This window comes from Acomys russatus, chromosome 11 (genome assembly GCF_903995435.1).
Source record: "Acomys russatus chromosome 11, mAcoRus1.1, whole genome shotgun sequence".
Classification (NCBI taxonomy): domain Eukaryota; kingdom Metazoa; phylum Chordata; class Mammalia; order Rodentia; family Muridae; genus Acomys; species Acomys russatus.
The window spans coordinates 39,946,348-39,970,556 of NC_067147.1; the positions used below are offsets into that span (position 1 = coordinate 39,946,348).

A 24,209-nucleotide genomic window follows, 5' to 3' on the forward strand; every position below is an offset into this window, starting at 1 on the left:
GCCATCTTTTGAATGCAGCAAAAGAAACGAGAGAGATGGCTTCAACAAGATACCAGGAGCAAAAAGACTCACAGAAGTTGTCCTCTGACCTCCACAAGCATGTTATGCAGTAACTAATTAATTGATTGATTGACTGATTAATGCAAGGCCAGGGATGAGGCTTAATAGTGGAGCACTTGCTTAGTTTGCCTGAGGTTGCCTTAGTTACTGTTCTATTGCTGTGAAGAGACACCACGACTAAGGCAGCTCTTATAAAAGAAAGCATTTAATTGGGGCTTCCTTACAGTTTTAGAAGGTTAGTCATCATAGCAGGAAGCAAACAGGCATGGCACTGGAGCAGTAGCTGAGAGTTTTATATCTTATCACTAGGCAGCAGGCAGAGAGAAGACTGGGGCTTTTGAAACATCAAAGCCCACCCGCAGTGACACGCCTCCTCCAACAAGGCCACACCTACTAATCCTTTCTAAACAGTTCCACCAACTGGGGAACCAAGCATTCAAACACTTAGGTCTTTGATCCACTTGGAGCTAACGTCTTGTATGTGGTGATAGGTAAGGATACAACTCGGTCTTTGTGGACACTCAGGGTCCTTGCCTCGCTGCCCAAAGAGACTCTTTTTCCTCACTGAATAGCCTTGGCACCCCTGCCAGAAATCAACTGACCATGAAAGTATGTCTCTGTCTCCCTGTATATTTATTTGTTTTGCATTTTCCTTTGTTTTGTTTTGAAACAGGGTCCTATTGTGTAATCCTGGCTGGCCTAGAACTCTTTATGTAGACCAAACTGGCCTTAAACCTAGAGATCCACCTGCCTCTGCCTCCTGAGTGCTGGGATTAAATCTGTGTACCACCATACCCAGCTTTTGTTGTTTTGTTTTGTTTTTGAGTTAGGGTTTCTCTGTGTATCCTTGGCTTTGTACGCCAGGCTGGCCTCAAACTCACAGTGATCGCCTGCCTCTGCCTCCCGAGTGCTGGGATTAGAGGCTTGCGCCACCACGCCCGGCTTTCCCCATACCCAACTTTATTTTTATTCTTGAAGTAATTTTTCTTTCCTACCAAAATATAATATTCTCTTTTATACAGTGAATATATACTTATATTTGAATCATTATCAACTGTTATCATTGGGAAAATTCTTAGTTGTCAACTGGGTCTCATGTAGAGACGAATAAAACCAAGTAGGGTTCCTGTCACTGACGCCCCAGTGGTGGCTAAGAAGAAGCCAGGCACCCTGGGCTGGCCCACCCCACCCTGTCCTGCTCTCACCCCCATCTCCACTCAGTCTTTGGCTCAGGTCAGGAAGGTTCCAGGCAACTCAGCTGAGAGAAGAAAGGATGACAGTGACACAGCCAGGATAGAGTTTAAAAAAAACAAGCTGGATGACAGTGATGGATTTGTGAGGTACCTCACAGGTGGCTGCTGAGAGAGCCAAGGGGTCTCTCTTGAAGCAGGATCCTCCCTAACTGTGGTGTACCCTGACTCCATCTGAACTGTGTTGTGTGGTGGCTGAGGAAAAAGAGGTCACCCCACCTATTTGAAAATCACTTTGACAGCCCAGGGAATGCTGGAAAAAATTTTAAGTCCAAGCCACAGCTTACAGAGAAGGAAGCTGCAAGCAAGCGCTCCTACCAGTGGCCAGGGGGAACCCTTCCTTCTCACATATTTGATGCTCACTTGTTTGTTTTTAATGTCTTCTTCACCTGGGTAAATGGTAAGCAAGCTGGAAACAGGGCAATTTCACCTGCTTGCCCTGTTTAGCAGAGACTGCAGACAGCAGACAGTTGGAGTGGTTTGAGCTGGTTCAGCTGGTACTACCTAGGTCACTCACAAGGTCTATTTACTCTCATACTCTGCCAGGCCAGGAACAAAGAGAAATGACTTCAGGTAAGTGCCACAGGGCATTTGGTAAGCTCTGCTGGATGCCTGGCATTTCCTTAGCTTAGACTCAGTATCCTCGTGCTTAAGCCTCTTAAGTAGCTGATTATAGGCATGCACCAGCCTGCCTGCCTGCCTCTCTGTCTGTCTCTGTCTGTCTGTCTGTCTGTCTGTCTGTCTGTCTATCTACCTACTTATCCATCCATCCATCCTCTCCTCCCCACTCGCCTCTGACAAGGTGACACGCAGCACAGTCTTGCCTTGAACTTGCTCTGCAGCTGAAGATGACCTTGAACTTCTGATCTTCCTGCCTCCACTCTGGTGCTCAGACTCCGGAGCACTGACAGGCCCATTTCAGACTCACCTGGCCTCTGTGACCAGTTGGGAGGGGTGGAGGTGAGAGGCTGTTGGCTGTGCTTCCCCCTCCCCCTTCCTCTCCTTCCACAACACCAGCCATACCAGCCACCTCTAAAACCACTTTCAACCTACTTCCAGGGGTTGGGCTTACACTGCCCCACGACAGGGTCCCATAGCTGGGAACGCTGCTTAGAAAGGCCCTCCTGATTAACTACAGAGCATAAGGGCGATGCCTACATGCTCCAAGGCCCTGCCCCCCAAGCCTGCCTTTTATGAAGCAGTCAAATCATGCCCTCCATTTTGTGTTCATTATTTTATTTGGTTCAATCAATTTCTTCTTCTTCTTCTTCTTCTTCTTCTTCTTCTTCTTCTTCTTCTTCTTCTTCTTCTTCTTCTTCTTCTTCTTCTCCTTCTTCTTTGGTTTTTCCAGACAAGGTTTCTCTGTGTAGCCTTGGCTGTCCTAAACTCGCTTTGTAGACCAGGCTGGCCTCGAACTCACAGCGATCCAGCTGCCTCTGCCTCCCAAGTGCTGGGATTAAAGGCGTGCGCCACCACGCCTGGCCCTTTTTTCGTTCGTTTTGTTTTTGTTTTGTTTTTTTTAAGACAGTGTTTCTCTGTGCAGCCCTTGCTATCCTGGACCTCGCTCTGTAGACCAAGCTAGCCTTGAACTCGGAGATCCACCTGCCTCTGCCACCACCCCTTAGCTAATCGGTAATTTTTTTGTTGTTGTTGTTTTTGTTTTTTTGTTAAATAGAGGAACTCATGGCAATTCTCCTGCCTCAGCCTTCCCAAATGCTGGGATTGTAACTATGAGTCATCAGACTCCCTCATACCCATTTTACAGGGGAGGCAACAGAGCCTGAGGCTGAGGTAATATCTCCAAGGTCATTAGAGTGAGTGAGGATGCTGGAGACCTCTCCACTGGCTTGGATCTTATTTCTTTTGACCTCCTCCTACTTCAAGGCTCAGCTTCCTGCACCAGCAGCGGGCTTCCTTCCAGCTACTTCTTTGTATCTTTAGTTATAGATCTGCCTTCCCACTGCAGGGGCCTCCAACTCTAACCCCTCCCGGCATTCCCCGCCGTACTGCTGGGAGGGAGGCAGGCTTCAAGAGAAGGCTCATTAAGCAGAGCTCTGAAGGGTCCCGCATCTCATGCGCTTCTAATGATGGTCATTATTACCAGAATATAATGGAAAGCAAACATGGGGGCAGGTGCCTCTGAGCCCCAGCCTGCGTTGCAATACAAGACAAACAGAAAGCGCCTTCCTGAAGTGCCCTGCTCTAGGAAGTGAGCTATAGGCCAGCCAGCCCCCACGGCAATCTTCATCCTAAACCCTACCCCACCCCAGAACCAGCTGGGAAAGCTGGGACCCGCATGGCACCCGAACTTCAAGTCACCCTCAGATACAGCTTCTAAGGCAGCCAGTGCGGTCTCAGACACTCTCTCAAAAAGGAAAGGAAAGAGCATGTGCTAGCTCTCACCTTCAATCCCAGAACTGGAGGCAGAGGGAAGTGGATCTTGTGAGTTCAAGGCCAGCCTGGTCTATATAACAAGTTCCAGATCAGCTAAGGCTACACAGTGAGACCCTGTCTAGATAGATAGATAGACAGATAGTCAGACTGACTGACTGACTGACTGACTGACAGACAAAGCTATCTTTGGGAGGAAAAACCCACAGGTTCATGGCGTTTTGAATGTTTGTGTTCAGGGGTCAGTGCTGCCACCTGTGAGTAGGAGTCAATGTGGGAATGGGGTCTTTGTGATCAGAAGGTCACCAGTGTGGGGCGCTAACCCAATATGGCCGGCATCCCTTAGGACAAATGACAAGGACTGGTTCTCAAGTCTTTGTCGGCGCCTTCTCCTCTCCTCTCTCTTTTTGCTGTCAGTACTGACTCGTGCTCCTCAGAGGCCCCAACACTTGATCCCATCAGCACCAGAGGAAACAAGGAAGGGACAAAGGACGCCTAGGGCCCAGGCTGCTGGCTCAGATTCCTCAAACCCTGCAGCTATGTCCTAACATGGGTGCATAGCTGTGTGACTCGTCACACTTTAAAGATACCATTGACTTTGAGACTCACCATTATTTGATGAATCATTAACGAAGAAAAAAATGCCACTGGGCTAATTATAAGTTGCAAATAACAGAAAGGAAAAAAAAAAAAAAAAAAAGATGGGAATGCTGTACAAAAAACAATGTAGTTTTCAGACTTTGAAAAAAAAGAAAAGAGTGATTCCACATGAAAGAACCTTGGAAGCAGATTTGGGGGAAGGCGGCTGTACTAAAGCAAACAGATCCTTTTCATGCAGGGCTGCTTAGGGCTTTTAGTATCTACCTTGGGCCTCCAAGGGGGAACTAGAGAATGGGGTTTTTCCAAATGAGTGGCCTTGTCCGGAAGCATATTAAAGGGGGGAGACAGCTAGGTTACTAGTGTCCCACTGTGAGACCTTCAACCCTGGAAATGGATGGTGAAAAAAGTGGGGAGGGGTATTGCTTGATCTAAAGGTACTGAAAAGGTGTTGGTGGGAGATGCAAGTTCAGAAATAAAAGTCAGAGACATTTTCTTCCTCCTCCTCCTCCTCCTCCTCTTCCTCTCTCCTACCTCCTCCACGGTAACACAGGACCAGGTGACCTTCCAAGTTCCCAAGCCCAGGCCACTTGCCACTCCCTCCCTTCCCTCACCACACTAATGTGAAAGGCTGCACTGAACTCGGCTCATACAAGGGAGAGATCCTTTGTGGGTCCATCGAGGACTAAAAAAAGTGAGACTGAATATAAGGGATTCCTTTCCCCAGCCACAGGCACCGCGACACACTCAGGGCACAGGAGCCAGGGTCATCAGGCCGGCCAGAACCACTTCGAAAGCTCGACTGTGAGTAACTAGCCCTTGACGAGAGAAATGGTCCTGAGTGGAGACAGTTCAATTCCTGAACAAAGAAACATCTGAGATAGAGAGATGCCAGTGTGTACATAGTGAACCCCACCTACAAAACAGGACAGACGGCACAAGTGGTAAGTGGGCCCAAGACTCACTGAGGACATCCCCAAGGCCATCTATGGCCAGGACTATCCCAGCTCCAGCCAGATTGCACACACAGCAAGGCCAACCCTTGCCCTCTGCTGGGAAAAACAACTGTAAAAGATGCGGCTTTGCTGACATCAGCACACAAGCTGCCTCTTAAAGTCTCCAGACAAGACTGAAAATCTGGGCCTCCAGAGCAGGAAAGCAATCTCGGAAGTGTGGAGGCCACACTCATAGGAGTAAACTCAAAAAAGAAATGACTTCCGGTGATATAGCTCCCCTTGCAGCATAGTGTAGGTAAACCCCATCCCAGTGCTACGGTGGCTTCAGCATCCACTCACGCAAACTAGCAGTTAACTGAGAATTGGCTGGGCAAAATTCTCTGCCCACTGAACAAATGAGGCTGTGGTCGCCCAGCTTCCACTTGGCCAGTGAAGAGCAGTGAAGAGCAGACGCCAGTTCCCTGGAGAGCAGCGCTGTCAGTCCTCAGGGAGTCCGCCAAGGGAGCCACAAGACTGTAGTCTGGGAGGAGACTTCTTGGGGGCTAGCTTCATTTATTTGTAGGGAATTTGTTCAAGCGGGGAACTGAATGTCCCACCTCTGAGTCCAAGACTAACCTGGCCACTGGGCGTGCTGCTTATCTGGGCCACCAAAGGGAAGACTGTCCTAGCGCTTGCGATTTTCCTACAACGAACCATTGGTTTCCTCTAGAGATGTAAAATAATCCACACAGCCCCTGCAAACCCCAAATGCAACACTTTCAAAATGCCACGTTGCCCTGCCCATGAGGGTAGGTCAGCATTGTCCAAAGTGGTATCACTGGTGCCCTGGCACATGGTAAATGCCCAGCAGACATATGACAGATGGTTGCTGTATGGATAGAGGGAGAAGGAGGGAATGGATGGGCAAATGGGTGGGTTGGTGGGTGGGTGGAGAGAAAGGAGGAGTGAGTAGGGAGATCAATGAGAGGACACATGGGTGAGTAAGTAGGTGAGTGGACAAAAGGATGGAGGGAAAAGATGGATCAACTCGAGAACAACCAGGCAAGATGGCAGACAGATCAGTTGGAGAACAGATGGACTGAATGGTGAAGGAGTAAAAAGGACCAAATGAGCAAACACCCATTGGAAGGATGGTTTCCCAGGACGACGTCCAGCCCACGGAGCCTGACCTCGCAGACACTCACCTGAGCCATCAGGAATAGACCGCACAAAGGTCGGCAACATCTTGACCGAGGCTGTCGGATTGTAATCTCGGGAGAGGCCATTCTTCATTTCTTTCTTAAAACGCGTCAGGATATCTATCAGAACTTCGTCAGAGAGCCGCATGGCATACAGGTACTTATCAATCTGCGAGGGACGAGAAGGGCAAAAAATAAGGCTGAGTGCAAGGCAGGTTCAGTTCAGCTCCAGCCTGGCCGGGCGTGACAGGGCCAGAAGCCGGTGGCCTGGACATCTGGACCCCAGACACGCTGGAGCAGCCGAGAGGGAGCATCACACCAGAGGAGGCTGTTTAGCTCCCTCGACCATGACATCCAGAGAAATTCCACCAGTGCTTCTCACCTACAAAAGGAACAAGACAACTCTAAGGCCCCTTACAGTCCTGGGATACCACCTGGCACATAATTTTCTTAAACGTTATTTATTTTTATTTTATGTATGTAAGTGTGCTGTGTTATGTGCCTGGTGCCCACAGATGCCAGAGGAATGTATTATATCTCCTAGAATTGGAGTTATAGATGGTTGTAAGCCGCCACCACGTGGGTACTGGCAATCAACCTAGGGCTTCTGCAAGAATAGTAAGTGCTCCTCACTGCTGGGCCATCTCTCCAGGCCCAAACGTAAATTCTAAGAAGGCAGGGTGGTAGTCAAAGAGCTAGAGCCTTTCAGATAACACCAGCAGATGTTCCCAAGGGGAGACGTTGACTCACTCCCAGGGTCCCCTGCCCATATGTGGGGACTCTGCACCTTACTTAACACACTCACAGCTCCAAATCCACAGGCCCCTTAATTGCAAACTCCTGGGTGGTCACTGATTGGTTTTTTTCTGTTTATTCTCTCAAAAGGCTGGCCTCGAATTCACAGCGATCCACCTGCCTTGCCTCTGGAGTGCTGGGATTAAGGCGTGTGCCACCACGCCTGGCTTCTGTTTATTCTCTCAAAAAGTGTTTTCACTGGCATCTGGGGGTATTACTCCGTTGGTAGAGTGCTTGGCCAGCATGCATGAGGCCCTGGGTCAAACCTGGGTCTGGCAGCATATGCTTGTAATCCTGGAACTAGGAAGCTGGAGGCAGGAGGATGAGGAGGAACTCAGGTCATCCTTGGCTGTATGGACTGTATGAGAGAGACCCTGTCTCAAACAAAATGCAGTATTTACCAGGGAGCTGGTGGTGTGTAGCTCAGTGGCACAGTTCCTTCTTACCCCCCACAAGGCCCAGCACCACAGTGGGGAGACGTGTTTACTGGCACTTCCTGTCCTTTGGTGCTGTACTGTGGTGTCTACCTGGCATTTCTGGGGGGTTCACCATAGCTCTCTTGACTTCTCCGCTACTTATGAGGAGGCCCAGCTAACCATGAGCAAACAATACTGAAGAGTCTTTCCACTCTACCCACTGCCGTGGGAGCCTCTCACAGGGCAGGCCTGGTCACTTCGCTCCCTCTGTCCCTCAGAACTGCCTCCCTGTCCCAGAGGCACCCGCTCTCAACAGCAAGGCTCTCTGCTCTCTCCCTCACCCGGCCACGCTCCCTCTTGTCGCTACTGCTGCTTCTCTGGTCCTATGGTCACCTCACCTGATATGGCGTCCACCTCTTCCCAGCCGTTCAACCCTTCCCAGCCCCTCAAGCTCAAGGTCAGGTGTCACTTTCTCATGAAGTCGCCCAAGTCCCCCAAGGCTGAGGATGACCCCTCCCGTGCTGCTGAGCCTCAGCCTCCCCAGTGCCCGCTTTGGGTCCTTGCACACAGAAGGCTGCAGGCGCTTGTAGCCAGATTTATGACCCAGTAACCCTGACAAGACCTTGATGCTGATTGGCTGCGGAGAATGGCCTCTTATACTCACTGTTCACAATGGCTGGGAGTGTCCTGACTTGAGGACAGAGTCCCTAGGCCAGGTCACTTCTGCATGTCTGCTCTAGTCTCCAGGCCCTGCGGTCTCCTGTCCCCATCTTCACAGACGACCATGGTGCTAGGAGTCTACTAACCCTCTGTGGCCAGAGGGGATCACTGTCCCCTTTCCCCATCATCACCCAGCCAGTCTTTCTCCTTCATGACAAAGCCACAAGAAGGACAATCAGAAATCAGTTAGAGAGCAGGATAGAACTTGCCAGAAGCATGACCCTGGGTGCTTCTACCCCAAGGCTGGCAGCACAAGCCTCGGCATGATGCCCTCAGTCCGGCGGCATAGACAAAGGTCACAGTGCAAGCACGCTAGAGAAGTCCTGAGGGGTGCCACCAGGAAATGTGTCCAGGCACAAGCAGATGCATGCGTAGCCAAAGGGGAATGGAAATCAGTTTGGTGTGGGTGGAGCAGACAGTACAAGAAGTGAAGAAACCGAGCCAGGAATGGTGGCACAGGCCTTCAATCCCTGCACTCGGAAGGCAGAGGCAGGAGGGTCGCTGTGAGTTCGAGGCCAGCCTGGCCTACAAAGTGCATCCGGGACAGCCAAGGCTACACCGAAAGACAGAAAGACCCTGTCTCAAAAAACCGAAAAAAAAAAAAAAAAAAAAAGAAGTGAAGAAACCAAGTGGACCATCCAGAGCTAGCTGCATCACACAGGGTCCCCAGAGCCACACCAACAGATACAGACCTGATCCCAATTCATGGCAAACCCAAATGTGTCAAAGAGGACCCGACAAGATGATGGAGCTTCCGAAGGGGCAAGGAGGTGTCTGCAGGCAGGAGGAACCTGACCCTCCAGAAATAGTCACACGGCCATCCCAGCCTTCTGAGCACGCTTCAAATGCCACCTTTCTCACACAACGTCCTGACTGACTGTCTGTTGATGCACACAAGCCCATCCCTTCGGATACTGTGTAGGTGCCCCCAGGGAAAGGAAGTGTTGTTGAATAGAGTTTTGCAAGTCGCCTGGCACGGAGAAGCAACTCGGATGCTGCTGGCTGCTGTAATCCGTGTGTGGTTTCCACAAACCAAATGCTTTCACATCCAGTGTGACATTTACCCTTCAAAAAGACCTTGTGGGGGAGATGTTCTTAATTCCTGTTTTACAGCTGCGGGGGGGGGGTCCCCCCTCTGCAGGCAGCTAAGTGATCTGTTCAAAGAGCATGGCCAGGGGAGCGCGACCTTACGCCAGCTTGTCTACAGCCCACCCTGCCACCATCCTTGCCCCTTGGGGACTGACCTAAGGAGAGATGTAGAGATCTTCCCCAGCTGTGTAGGAGGAAGCTTCTAGAAAAGGCAGGGCTCTCTGAAGCTCCCCAGGTATCCTGGATCCTAACTGGAAGATTATCTCAATGCAGATACTACAGTCATGAGTTGCAACATTTTAAGTTGATCCTGGCCCATAGACAGGCAAGAAATTCAAATGAAAAAGCAGGTTGAGGAACCTTCTCTCCTGCTCAGGTGTGTGAGTCAGCATGGGACGGAATCCCTCTCAGAAGAGACATGGAAACTAGAAACCGGCGGCCATCCTGGAGTCACTAGGGTCGGGTTCTGGCTGTGGTGGCCATCTGTCCTCAATAGGCCAGTAAACAGACAAGAAGTAATGAAAAGCAGAAAAAGGAGCTTTAGTCGATATGGCCACCTTGAAGGGGAACAAACAGAAAGACACCCCTTTGGGGTCCTGACATGAGATTCAGGTTGAAATAGCGGGTAAAAAGTATGCATAGCCAGGCAGTGCCTGTCAAGTGTGGTCTTTCCCACCATGGGCCCATTGTTATTGGACCTAGGTGGGTCCTGCAGGTTGTCAGCACCAGATGGAATCTTTTCCCAGGAAACAAGCTCCTCCTCTGGCTGGTAGCAGGGCTCCAGCCTTTTCCTTCCACAGTACGAGACTTCCGGGTAGGGGTAGGGAGTTTCAATTCTATAGGGTTCGCTGTCTCCAAAGGTCTAGTTGGGCAATGCCTCCCATTAGCACATCTTCAGTCCTGCCAAGGCAGTCACGGCCCTAAAGCTCCTTTGCTTTTGTCCTCCTCCAAATGCTGTGGTTGCTGTAATATAACGGAAAGAGAGATTTATCCTGGCTCGCAGTTCAGGGGGCGGGGCTACAGTCCATCGTTGCTTGGAAGGCATGGCAGCCGGTGCATGAGGCAGTGGGGGCTTACATGAGTCAGCAGAGAACTCTAGATGTTCCCTTCCCTCTCAACTCCTCACTACACACACACACACACACACACACACACACACACACACACACACACACACCTGGGATTCAGCTCCCATCCACTGTTGTCTTGGTGCTCTGGCTAGGCACAACCATAGACTCTCTCCTCTCCCTCCACTGATCACAGGGAGGGCTCAGCGCAGCACATCTTCAGGTGGTTTCTCTCACAAGTCTTTGGAACACCTTGCCATAAGACAGGGACTCCCAAGAGCTATGACAGAAGCTCGTGGCTGTCACGTGCTCACTCTGGTACACAGTACATCACATGAGTCTACAGAGACCTACTCAGGCAGACAGAGACATGGGTACCTCAAGCCAAACCAGGCCCGTAGCTCATGCCTGAGCCAGATCAGACTCCAGGGCCTAGGCCACCATCCCATGTGGTCCTACCCATGAGGAGGACCCTCAGTATTCTTCAGTGGGGACGAAGAAGGCCTTGATGCTCAGCACCTCCCACGGATGAACTCAGGCTGAGGCAGCAGATGCCATCAGCAGAGAGAATGCCACCTTGCCAAGTCCCCTAGCCAAAATCTCTATGTCCAGTGAAAGAACTGGTGGCCTGGCACTGGGCCTTACTCACCCACATGGCTGTGCCTGACCCCAGTGCCACCTCCTGATCCCAAAAGAACAAGCACAAAAAAAAAAATTCAAGACTAGACGTGCCCAACTGAGCAGGCCGGGCATGGCAGGACTGACAGAAGCCACTGGCAACGTGGGCATTTCTACTTACTATGGAAGGGTGTGGTCGTGGAAGTTTTCACTCGTCCCATTCACTCTCTTGAGAATGAGACGGCTGGAAGTGGTAACACACACCTGTCATGCCGGCACTTAGGAGGCTGAGGCAGGAGGATTACAAATGTGAGGCCAGCCTTGTCTATATAGTAAGACAATGTTTAAAAATGAGTGGATCTGGGCTAAGACTCCAGCTCAATTGCTAGAGTAGTTGCCAAGCATGCAGGAAGCCCTGGCTGCCACCCATAGCACCACATAAGGCAAGTGCAGTGTGTGGTGTAGCATGTCGGAGCTGGAGATGGGGGGGTAGGGGGCACAGAAGGCAGGGTTGGGGCTGGGAAAATAGTTCAGTGGGTAAGAGCACTTGCTGCAAAAGCAAGAGGACCTGAGTTCAAATCCCCAGCACTCATGTAAGAGTCATACATATTCTATATACCCCTGTAATCTCCAGTGTTGGGAGATTGAGGCAGGTGGATCCCATAAACTCACTGACTAGCTAGTCAGATGGGGAACTTGAATTACATGAGAGAAGATCACAGTATACACACATGGTGGAGAGTGATTACACTACATACATGGTGGAGAGTGATAAAGGGAGGTACCCAGTGTCCTCCTCTGGCCTCCACATACGTATACATGTGTACACACACCTACACACAAATGTATGCATATGGCATACACCATTCACAAACACATGCTAAAACGTCCAAGGTCGCTCTCATCTACATAGTGAGTTCAAGACTAGCCTGAGCTACATGAGACCCTGACTCAGAGATAAAAAATAAATAAATTAAAAAATTAAAAATGAGGCAAAGCAACAGATGCCTGAAACTGCTCATGACAATCTCTAAACCGAGATTTCCAAGTAAGGCATTTCATAGGGCATCTGGGAGCAAAGGGTTACGCCATCATTGGCATTTGGGGCTGGAGAGACTGCTCAGCGGTTAAGAGCACTGACTGTGCTCTTCCAGAGGACCTGGGTTCAATTCCCGGCACCCACACGGCAATTTACACCTGTCTATAACTCCAAGATCTGACCCTCACACAGACACGCATGCAGGCAAAACACCAATACACGTAAAATAAAACAAAATAAAATAAAAAAGACGTTGGAATATGTACAGATTTCAACACAGGCTCACTTCCCTTTTCCAAGAGACTGACAGGGGGAGACAGGAGGCCAGGTGCTGATTAGGGTCCCTGGCACTAACCTTTGCTGAGAACTCTGTCCTTTACATGAGACAGGGGCTTCAGTATCCTGCTTGGTTATCTCCCTGTCGCTATGCTAGGTAAAGCCATCAGGAAAGGCCATTGTCTCCACGTTAGAGGAAATTGAGAGCTACAGCTCCCAGGCTCTGCAAAGTCGCAGGGCTTCTAAGTGTAAGCAGCAGCTGGACTCTAGCTAGTGTTACCCCCACTTCTTCTCCTTCTTCTCCTCTGTGTTAGGAAGAACATCTGGGCTGTGGGCCACCAGCTGGGCTAAGATTAAGCTCAGCTCTGCACTTGTAGTAAATTACCTAGCCTTTCTCGGTGTTTGGGGACAACGCTACACGGAGAAACCCTGTCTCGGAAAAAAAAAATTTTTTTTTAATGATTTTTATTTTGCACACATGGGTGCTGGCCTGTGTGCATGTGCACTGCATGCCTGCCTGGTGTTCATGGAGGCCAAAGGGAGCACTGGATGTCACCACATAGGTGCTGGGAACTGAACCTGGGTCGCTGCAAAAGCAGCAGGTGCTCTAACTCTCTGAGTCATCTTTCCAGCTCCAACTTTGTAGAGAACTTTAACAATGTGACACTATGCCTAAAAAACAGGGCAAATGAGAAGTTCTGCCCAAATTTCCCAGAGCACTTACAGTTTTGTTGCTTGAGTACTAACTTGTACGACCACTTTGGAAATCAGTATGATGGCTTCTCTGAAAATTGGTAATCGATTGCCCTCAAGACCCAGCTAAACCACTCCTTGGAGTATACCCAAAAGATGCTCTGCCCACAAGGATACTTGCTCAGCTATGTTCATAGCTGCTTTATTCATAAAGAAAATGGAACCCAGGAGGCAGAGGCAGGCGGATCGCTGTGAGTTCCAAGCCAGCCTGGTCTACAAAGTGAGTCCAGGACAGCCAAGGCTACACAGAGAAACCCTGTCTCAAAAAACCAAACAACAACAACAAAAGAAAATGGAGTATTACTCAGCTGTTTAAAACAAGGACATCTCTTGAAAGAAACAAAAAACAAGGACATCATGAAATTTGTTGACAAACGGATAAACTAGAGAACATTACCCTGAGTGAGGGAGCCCAGACCCAGAAAGACAATCATGACGTGTACTCACTTATGACTGGATATTAGCCCTAAAGTAAAGCATGGCCATGCTACGACCCACAGACCCAGAGAAGCTAAGTAACAAGGAGGGGATGCGTGGACCTCTCTGTGAAGGGGAAACAGAATAGATGCCGTGGGTGGGGTGGCCACGATGAGTGGTCCAGATTGAGAGCCACGCCATGAAAAGGAGCCCACCTCTGACACTGCCTGGAGGGCCAGAACCCAGAGGCTGGAGAGCCCGGAGACTAGGATAGAACCAAACGTGACTGACAAAATAATAATAATAATAAAAACAACAACAATGTCAACGGAATGATTCTTAATGATATTCTGCTATACTCATAGATTGCTCTCTAGCCCAATTGTCATCAGAGAGGCTTCATCCAGCAACAGATGGAAACAGATGCAGACACCCACAGGCAAACATTAGGCTGGAGGAATCCTACAGAACAGGGGAAAGGAAGGATTGTAGGAGGCAGAGGGTTCAAAGACACCATAAGAAAACCCACAGTATCAACTAACCTGGGTCCATACAGGTTCTCTGCACATACGTTACAGTAGAATAGTTTGGTCTTCTTATAGGACTTCTAACAGTGGGAGCAGGGGCTGTCCCTGACTCTGTTGCCTGCCTTTGGGAGCCATTCCTCCTACTGGGTTCCCTCATCTAGCCTTAATAGGAGAGGACGTGCAACTTGATATGCTATGGTTGGTTGCTAGCCATGGGACGCCTGCCCTTTTGTGAAGAGGAATAAAGGAGTCGGGGAGGGGAGGGGCTGTGGTCAGGATGTAAAAAATATTAATTAATTTAAAGAGGTGGTGACAAGCCAGCACCTCGTGTCATCCCAGCACTCGGGAGTCTAAGGTACGGGGATCAGAAGTTCAAGGTCATCCTTGGCTACACAGAGTTCAAGGCCAGCCTGGGCTACACAAGACTCAATATAGATAGATCAATAGATGGATGGATGGACCGTCACACAGAAAGGAAAAACCAACAATAATATGTGCTTATTTTTTAGACTAGTCAAATACATTCTTGTGCACCAAAGTAAAAAGTGTGAGTTCTCACCCACCCCAAGTGCTTTTGCAAGTGCACAAATACACATGTGGATGCTGGCTTCTAAATTTTGCTTTATGAAACTGGAAATACACCGCAGCAGTGCTGGCTCCCAGCTCTACCTCCCTCTCTCCTCTGTGAATTGCCTCTAAGCTCTCCCTGAGTCACACTGGAGCTCTGCTAGGGAGGGACTCGGGCTGGCTAAACACAGGACAAAGATGGGATGACGCCTACTCACAGGTTACTCCTCTTGGCTTTGTGTTCCTGGCAGCCCCTCAGCCTCCCTACCCTTCCCACCACCTAGCCTATGGGTGTAGTCAGTGACTTTCACCTACAAAGGTCTCTACTGTGCCGGCCGTTTCACAAGCTGCTGCACACCATAATGTCTGGAGAACATAGAACATGTTAGTTTCAATGCCCCAGGGAAAAGGTACAGGTCGGAGAGGTTCCTCACCTGGCCAGGGAAGGACAAGGATGAAGAGCATCCCAGTGCCCTGTCCCATCTTTGCCCCTCCCTCTAATCCAGCTGGGTCCAATCTTCTGCAGCATCAGCACGTTGCTGTCTACAAAGTTCTCGGGTGGCGCATGCCTTTAACTCCCAGCACTCACTCAGGAGGCAGAAGCAGGAAGATAGCTGGGTTCAGCCTGGTCTACACAGTGAGTTCCAGGATAGCCAGAGATGGTGAGACACTGTCTCAGAACCAAAACCAAAACAGAAATGTCTTGCTCGAAAACTCAAATCAAGTTTTCCTTTTAAAAGGTAAAAAAAGAAAGGCAGTAGTGGCCCACACCTTTAATCCCAGTACTCTGGGGACAGAGGCAGGCGGATCTCTGTTAGTTGGAGGCCAGCCTGGTCTATAGAGCGAGTTCCAGGACGATACAGAGAAACCCTGTCTCAAAAAGAAAAGAAAGCCGGGCGTGGTGGCACACGCCTTTAATCCCAGCACTCAGGAGGCAGAGGCAGGTGGATCGCTGTGAGTTCAAGGCCAGCCTGGTTTACAAATCGAGTCTAGGACAGCCAAGGCTACACAGAGAAACCCTGTCTCAAAAAGAAAGAAAGAAAGAAAAGAAAAGAAAAGTAAAAAGAAATCTAATAATGCCCTAAGTAACTATTTTATGTTGGACTGCATTCACAGCTACCCTCAAGACCCAGGACGGGGGCTTCTGGGGACCATGAGATGAAGAAATGCAGATGGCATCACCACCACAACTCCAGCCAGCCCACAAGACGTGGGCCTGCTGAGCTTTGCAGAAAGCGCAGCACCCCTATGAAATATTCCAGGAGACCCAGGTCATTTCCCAGCGGGGGCTGGCTGCCAATGTATCCATCCCTTCTCCAGGCATCATGGGACAATGTTCAGAAGTCACAGCAAACCTGGGAAGGCCCAGGCCCATCAGACTCTCACTTGTGGTCGGTGCTGTCTCAGGGCCAAGCCAGTATCTCCCACTCTACTTCCTACTGCACGTGGCTGCCTCAGCTGCCCGCCCCACCTCACTGCGGCAGATGGCGGCTGCCGTGTAGGGAACTATTATCTTCCCCACTGTTGGTAGCTCCATAGTGAGGCCCTGTCTCAAAAGAACAAAAAGCAGAACTCACAGAACCCTAGCTGGCCTGGAACTTGCTACACAGATCAGGTTGGCCTTGAACTCACAGAGACCTGCTTGCCTCTGAGCGCTGCGATTCAGGCATGCGACACCGTGCCTAGTGACCCCTGTTTCTCCTTCTTCCATGCTACCTTCAAACTCACCTTCTGCACAGGATATGCCATGATCCACCCGGCCCCACGCCGCTGTCTGTTCCTCTCTTCAGCATCCCCCCAGCCTTAGGTGTCCTCTATATAAAGGTCAGCTGGCCACAGTGCACATGTCATGGTGTGTGTCTTTCCTGATGCCACAGGAACGTGTGCACGGTCCACACCTCTGCTGGACTGCTAATGCCTGAAGCGTAGGTGTCTAGTCTTCTGCCCTCTGTGTGTCCCTAAGTCCTCAGGCTGGTGCCACGACGCGTGACTCCTCGGCTGGGTGGGAGGGAGGCCTCTGGTGACGCCTAGTCTAGGGAGGTCTCTGAGGGTTTGCTGGTTTAGATAAGGCCTACTGTCTCTCCCTCTCGCCAAACGGCCCAGCGCTTCTGTCCCATTGGAGTTCTTGGCATTTCTAACTCCCTCTGCCCCTCCGCATATATCTCCCTTAATTGGCTGAGGCCCAGAACACCAGGGCCTTAAAGCTAATCAGATTGTTAAGTTCCTGGAAGAGGGTACTGAGCAATCTGCAAGTCACGAAGGGACCGGAATATGAGGGCATGACTCGGGGAAATTGAATTCCCTTAAAGATCTGGCCTCAAGTATCACCAAAGCAAAACTACAACACAAAGGTCCTCGCTCTTTCTCCAGGCTCATGCCCAGCCCTCCTGCATCAGTAAACATGGGGGAAGCCCAAGGATTCTTCATACAACTCTATCCACTCAAGAGGAAAAGGAGTTCCCCCATTTAGGGAGGTGTGTGTGTGTGTGTGTGTGTGTGTGTGTGTGTGTGTGTAGCTGTTTGTGTTCACATATATGCACACACATGTGGAGACCAGAAGTTAATGTTAGGTCTCCACCTTTCTACTTTTTATTTTAAATGTTTTTTTCATGGGGGCTGGAGAGATGGCTCAGCGGCTAAGAGCACTGGCTGCTCTTCCAGAGGTTCTGAGTTTAATTCCCAGCAACCACATGGTGACTCACAACCATCTACAGTAAGATCTGGTGCCCTCTTCTGGTGTGCAGGTGTACGTGCAGGATACTGTATACATAATAAATCATTTTAAAAATGTGTTTTCATCTTTATTTTTGAAGAGAAAGTTTCTTTATGTGGCCCTAGTTATCCTGGAACTCAGCCTGTAGTCCAGGCTGGCCTGCAACTCCAAGATCCTCTTGCCTCTGCCTCTGAGGGATCAGAGACGCACACCAACACATCAGTCTTTGCTCACACTGAACCTAGAGCTCACTAGTTCAACTAGACTGGTTGTTCTATGTACCATATGCATACCTCATGCTCACAAGAGGCAGGAGGAGGTGTCAGAGCCTCTCAGGCTGCGGTTCTCAGCCTTCCTAATGCTGTGGCCCTTTAATACAGTTTCTCATGTTGTGATGACCCCTCAAGCACAAAATTATTTCCTTGATATTTCATAACTGTAATTTTGCTACTGTTAAGAATTGTAATGTGGGGGCGGGGGGCTGGAGAGATGGCTCAGAGGTTAAGAGCACTGACTGCTCTTCCAGAGGTCCTGAGTTCATATCCCAGAAACCACATGAATGGCTCATAACCATCTATAATGAGATCTGATGCCCTCTTCCGGCGGGCAGCCACCCATGTAGGCAGAACATTGTATACATAATAAACAAATAAACTGTTTTTTAAAAAAAGAACTGTAATGTAAGCCAGGCGAGGTGGCGCATGCCTGTGATCCCAGCAGTCGGGGAGGCAGAGGCAGGCGGATCTCTCTGAGTTGAAGGCCAGCCTGGTCTACAAAGTGAATCCAGGACAGCCAACGCTACACAGTAAAACTCTGTCTCGAAAAAACAAACTAACAAAGTGGGGCAGTGGTGGCGCACGCCTTTAATCCTAGCACTTGGGAGGCAGAGGCAGGCAGATCGTTGTGAGTTCGAGGCCAGCCTGGTCTACAAAAGAAAGTCCAGGACAGCCAGGACTGTTACACAGAGAAACCCTGTCTAGAAAACCTAAAGAAAAAATAAAGAAAGAAAGAAATGAAAAACAAACAAACAAACAACAAAAACAAAACAAAAAAGGACTCATAATGTAAATATCTGATATGCAACCCCTACGAAAGGCTAGTTTGACCCCAAAGGGGTTGTGACCCACAGGTTGAGAACCACTGCCCTAGAACCAGAGTTACAGACAGCTGTGAACCACCTGGTTGTTCCAGGAACCAAACCCGTGTCCTCTGCAAGAGCAACAAGTGCTCTTGACCACTGAGCCATCTCTCCAGCCCCTGTGCCCAGCTTTAATACGGGTTCTGGGGGCGCGTAAGCTCAGGTCCTCATGGCTCACGTAGTTTCTAGCTTCCTACCTGAGCCACTTCTCCAGCACCATTGATTTTATTTGTTTTTAGATTTTTAATTAGTGTGTGGATGTGCCCAGAAGAGGACATGAGATGCCCTGATTGTGAGCACCCTGACACGGGTGCTGGGAACTAAACCTCATTCTCTGGAAAAGTAACACCCGTTCTTAAACACTGAGCCACCTCTGCAGCCCCAACGATAGCCTGGAACTGGATATGATGGCCATCATGCTCTCTGGCCTCAGTTTCCTTACCTGCCACATGAGGTAAATGATTTCTGCCTTGTTACTTGTCCACTTACCAAATTCAAAAAACAACTGTGGACTGACTTGGAAAGCTCGGAGATGCTACAAATACCTGGTGGGGTTATTGAGGCTCACCCAGAACCCCCGCTCCCCAGGCCACCTTAAGCAGCCAGGTGTGGAGCCAGTGGTCTCCTAGGCCCCAGGCCAGAATCTTGGCCGACATCTGCCTTGGTCTCTAATCCACTAAGAACTTGTGACCCTAGTGAGTGTCCATGTTCCCTAAACATATGTTCAGATAAAAGCCATGATACGTATCTGAAATGCCTACACTCTGAGGCATCCCTGTTTCTGTCATACGTCATTATTGCTATTTTATGGATGGAGATGGGAGTGACATTTCGTGGTCCCTGGCCCCCACCTTCCCCCCCCCTCCCAGCCCCTAAAGGGCTGCTGACTCAGGGATTTCCATTTTTGACCAAACCACCTCCTTCCACTGCAGTATCCTAAGAAAGAAAACACCGTCCACAATCCAGGTGTCACCTTTGTCTTGGGAGCCTAGGAGTCTGGGGACTGGTTCCCTCCCTCTCCAGCTGGCCACAGGAAGTAATGACTGAGCCTGCTGTTCCTGTCACACTGCATTCCAGGGACACTGTCTTTCCCAGAGGGCACGCAGCCGCCTGTATTTTTAGTTGGTTCAATGTGACGGTTTTGTTCTTTTCCTGGGCACATTCTTGACCATTCTCCCCAGCCAGCACTAGTTAATAGGTGCCAAGGTCACTAGCGGGGACCTTGGGCATGACCTTAGGGTATTATCCTGGTCCTCCTGGCTAGGGGTGTGAGGAACAGGGGAAGGTGTCTTGAGTTTGTTGCTGTTTGTCTGTGTTGCCCTGGGAGCCGAGACAATTTCCCTGTCTGTGAAGCCTGCAGTTTTCCCAAGTACACTGAGGTCATTAATGGCCGCACTGAAAGCCATACAGATCAGGGTAGGTTCTCACTTCTAAATACTCAGCTTCCTCAGTCACATGGAGATTTTTTTAGCTGGGTGCCATGGCACAGGCCTGCAATGCCAGCATGCAACCCAGGCTACACAGCAAAACTCAACATAAACAAATTAGGGGGAGCTACTAGAGCTTTGTTTGCTCAGACTAACTGTATGGTGAGGGTGTCTCTTGTTTCAGTGGAATGTCAGAAAAATACTTTTTGCTTTTCAGGCATTATTTTGGGACGGCTTACCCAGAGCCTCATCAGTGGCTTCTGGGAGCCCTAAGTCCTGGATCACAGTCCGGGTTCTGTATATACAGCGAGAGAACAGCCTCCTGCGGTGTCAAGGACTCCCTGGGTCCCTGCACTGGCTTGCCTGCTTTCTGACCACCTAGATCACACTTCTAGGACCTCGTCTGCACGTGACGTAAAATGTAGGAAGAAACATCTGCTTTTAAGTTCACTGGAAGGATTCAACCAAACCAAGCATTTTGTTTAATCAAGTACTTTGAAAATGGGACAAAACTTTGCCAAGCAGGTGGTGTATCCTTATTACGGTGGTGGCCCTGGTCTTCCATTCCACTCACCCCACCCATCTGGACAGGGTCCTGGAAGGCACCAGGGCCCGTGAGAGAAATGAGGTCTGGGGCAAGTCGTGTTGTGCCGAGGGCAATCTGTATGTGTCAATCAATGGTGGCTTATTGCATTATCCTGCAAAGGTCAATAGTGGTCCTTCGCAAACCACCATACACAGACCTACTGGACCACGGAAGGCACCCTTCAACTCCGAGCAATGGATGGCAGAGGTGGGAGCAGGGATGGTGACACCACACCGCACCACACCACAAGCACAAGGTAAAGAGTAAAGCTGGCATTGGGAAGGAGTGGACCTGGGTGGCCCCAAACCACCTCTGCTTCTTCCCACACATCCTTTCATCCTTTGGACCAGTTTCCCTAAACTATAGCGTGAGAGCACTGGGTGTAATCCAGGGACAGAACACCCCTGAGTCAGGGGATCTGTGGCTGGGGACACGCCTTCCCTTAACAAGGAACCTCGCCGCTTAGGGGGGGTCTCAGTTTCCTCATTTCAACACGGAGGTGTCCTCCTTCCAGAGTCTCACAACAAATTCTATTCCTGCGCATGCAGACGAGAGACACACGGAAGCAAACGTCCATGCAAAATTGTGTTCCTGAATGTTCACTGCGGCATTCAAAGGACAGCCAAAATGCCCATCGACTGACAAGTGGACAGACAAAAAGACTGAGGCATGGGGTTAGCAGCACCCTGGTAAGTGCTACAGGATGCCTTCTCTGCAGCCAAGAAGGTGAAGATGGCACAAACCTGTATTCACAGCAGTTGGGAGGTTCAGCCCACCGGATTATGAGATCAAGGCCAGGCTGAACAACATAATTCCAGCCTAGCTAGAACCATATCTTTAAAAGACAAACCAAGGCTGGGTGATGACTCTGGCTGTAAAATTGCATAGTGAACAAGCATGAGGACCTGAGTTTGAATCCTCAGCTCCCACATGAAAGTTGGGCATGGCAGCACCTGTCTGTAACTCCAGCACTGGGTGGGCAGGGGAAGGGCAGAGACAGGTGGATCCAGCCAGTCCAGCCAAATTGGTGAGCTCAAGCTCAGTGAGAGACCCTGTCTCAAAAACCAAGCTGAGGATGACACAACTTCTGGCCTACACACACACATACACACACCTACATGCATGCAAATGTGTACACACACACACACCACAATTTTTTTTTAATTTAAAAATGGACGGCATATAGTAGGCACAGCGTGATTCCCACCCCATACACACCCCTACTGGACCCCTCTGGCCTCCATCCCAGAGGGAGGCTGCCTGCAGGTGTTAGATTCTGAAGCCTAGAATCATCACGGACTGAACTGAGCCCGCCCTGATGTTTTTTTTTTTCTGTCACACTGGGCAGGCTCAGTTACTGTTTGCAAAGGGCCAGGCTTCAAACTCCACTGTTCAGTTTTCCCTGAAATGCAGGGCACAACCACCCTCTCCTTTTACGGAAAGATAGCCAGAGAGAGGCTGCTGGCTTAAGTTGTGGCTGAATAGGGCCGGGTACCTTTAGGAGACAGATAAGTCAACTCTGCTTCCGGCTGATCCGCAGAAGGCTGGGGGAGCTCGGTAGCCACCTTGGACCGGGTATAAAAGGCTCAGCTTCAGCAGATGGAGGAAGAGGGGGTGGGGTGCACACGACTCACACCTAGAGTGGTCAACTTCACTTGCTGGGACTGTGAACAACCAAAGCATTTGATAAGATAAATTAGGAAACAAGCTGATTTCTACTACAGGCTCCAGGACTGAGCCTCAGGTGGAGGTGACTTGAAATGCTCAGTTTCAAATATGCAAAGGATTAAGGACCTCGAGGTGACTCAGAGGTAAAAGTGCTTGCCTGCCGTGTAAACCTGACAACCTGCGCCATAGCACACGAACACAAACAAATAAATAAATTAAATATAACACTAAAACAGCTAAAATATCTGTCTATTCCAAGGGAATGCTCACATTCTGCTGGGAGTGTGACGGGCACACACCATCAGGGCCAACAATTCAGCAAATCTGGTAAATGGTAAAGTGGAGGTAACAGGGCCCCTTAAAGTCTACAGAAGCCTGCTTGGGAACTTAAGGCATTGAAAGAAGCCCATGCAGATACTGTTCTCTAAAAAACTAGAAACGCAAACACCTGTCAAAAGAATGGCTGAGCCAGCTGTGGTGGCGCACACATTTAATCCCAGCACTTGAGAGGCAGAAGCAGGGGGACGGCTGTGAGTTCCCGGCCAGCCTGGTCTACGATGAAGTTGAGTCCAGGACAGCCAAGACTACACAGAGAAACCCTGTCTCGACAACAACAACACCACCAAGAATGGCTGAGCTGGCTGTAGAGAATTACACACCGTATGAGCACATGGAGGTTTAAATAAATACAGGACGCTGAGCAACATGAAAAAAGTGCCCCCCTCCCCCGAATAGAACGCAGACCTGCAGGAAAGAATTTGGCAGGGCTCATACAGCAGAGCACCACTTACAAACATTTAAAACCATACAAAGGAATGTCCCAAGTACTGCTTGAATTCAGGTGGCCCAACTGCATCTATAGTACTGGACGCTGTTTATGGACACCTCTGGTACAAACGTGAAAGCACGCACGGAAATGACAAATGTCAAGTTGAGGAAAGCAGGGCTAGGGAGATGGCTCTGCCATCAAAAAACACTTGCTGCTTCGCTTCCAGAAAACAGGAGTTTGGTTCCCAGCATCCGTCCTGGGCAACTTATAACCACCTGTAACTCCAGCTCCAGGGGGCTCTCACACCCTCTTCTGGCCTCCTTGGGCACACAGGCATACACACAGGCACGCACACATGCACGCGCGTACACACCCACGCACCCTCGCACAGAGGGCCTGGAAGGATGACCCAGTTATTACAAACACCTGCTGCTCTTGCAGAGGACTCGGGCTCTGTTCTTGGCATCTACATGGCGGCTCTCAACTGCCTGTAACTCCAGTTCCTTGGGGTTCCTACTCCCTCCTCTGGCCCTTGCGGGCACTGCACCCATGTGGTACACATACACAGATGAAAACAAAACATTCATATACATAATAAAGTAAAATTAAAAAATAGGAGGGCTGGAGAGATGGCTGCATGGTCACGAGCACTCGCTGCTCAGATCCGGTTCCCAGCGCGCTCACGGCGGCTCACACCACCTGTAACACCAGAGCCAGGGGAATCTGACACCCTCTTCTGTTCCCAGGCACCAAGCGCACATACAGTGCACATACACGCATGCAGGCACAAACAAAAACAAAACAAAACAAAAAACATTTTTAAAAACCCTCATACACAAAAAAGAAAAATAATTATAATTTTTAAAAATGATGTTCAAATAGACAGCCTCTCAAAAGAAAAGAATGGGATCCAACTGTGTCTGACTTGTCAAGCTGAGGGGTTAGTAGATGTACATTAAGTCACATGAGCCTCAATATTTTTATGTGCCTCAAATACTTCCTAATAAAAACAATTTACACTTTTCTGTGAGACGGCAGGTTCTGAGGTAAGCCATTAAAATAGATAACCGTGAGTTTTTCTCCTAAAAGAGGGAGAGAGCTTTGTGGATTCCAGGAATAATTTTATCGCAACCTGGGGCGGTAGCGAGCAACCCCAGTTGCTGGGCAGGGACTCGAAGCCCTTCCTCCTGCA

The 24,209-nt window shown here is 49.7% G+C and overlaps 1 protein-coding gene across 1 annotated transcript in view; it reads right to left on the minus strand.

Moving 5' to 3' along the window:
- Window positions 1-24,209, minus strand: part of Hk1 (hexokinase 1) — a 66,968-nt gene that overhangs the window by 36,923 nt on the left and 5,836 nt on the right. The window contains exon 2 of the mRNA XM_051153128.1: window positions 6,439-6,601. Within this exon, the coding sequence (XP_051009085.1) occupies window positions 6,439-6,601 (163 nt within the window). The remainder of the gene's footprint in view (window positions 1-6,438; window positions 6,602-24,209) is intronic.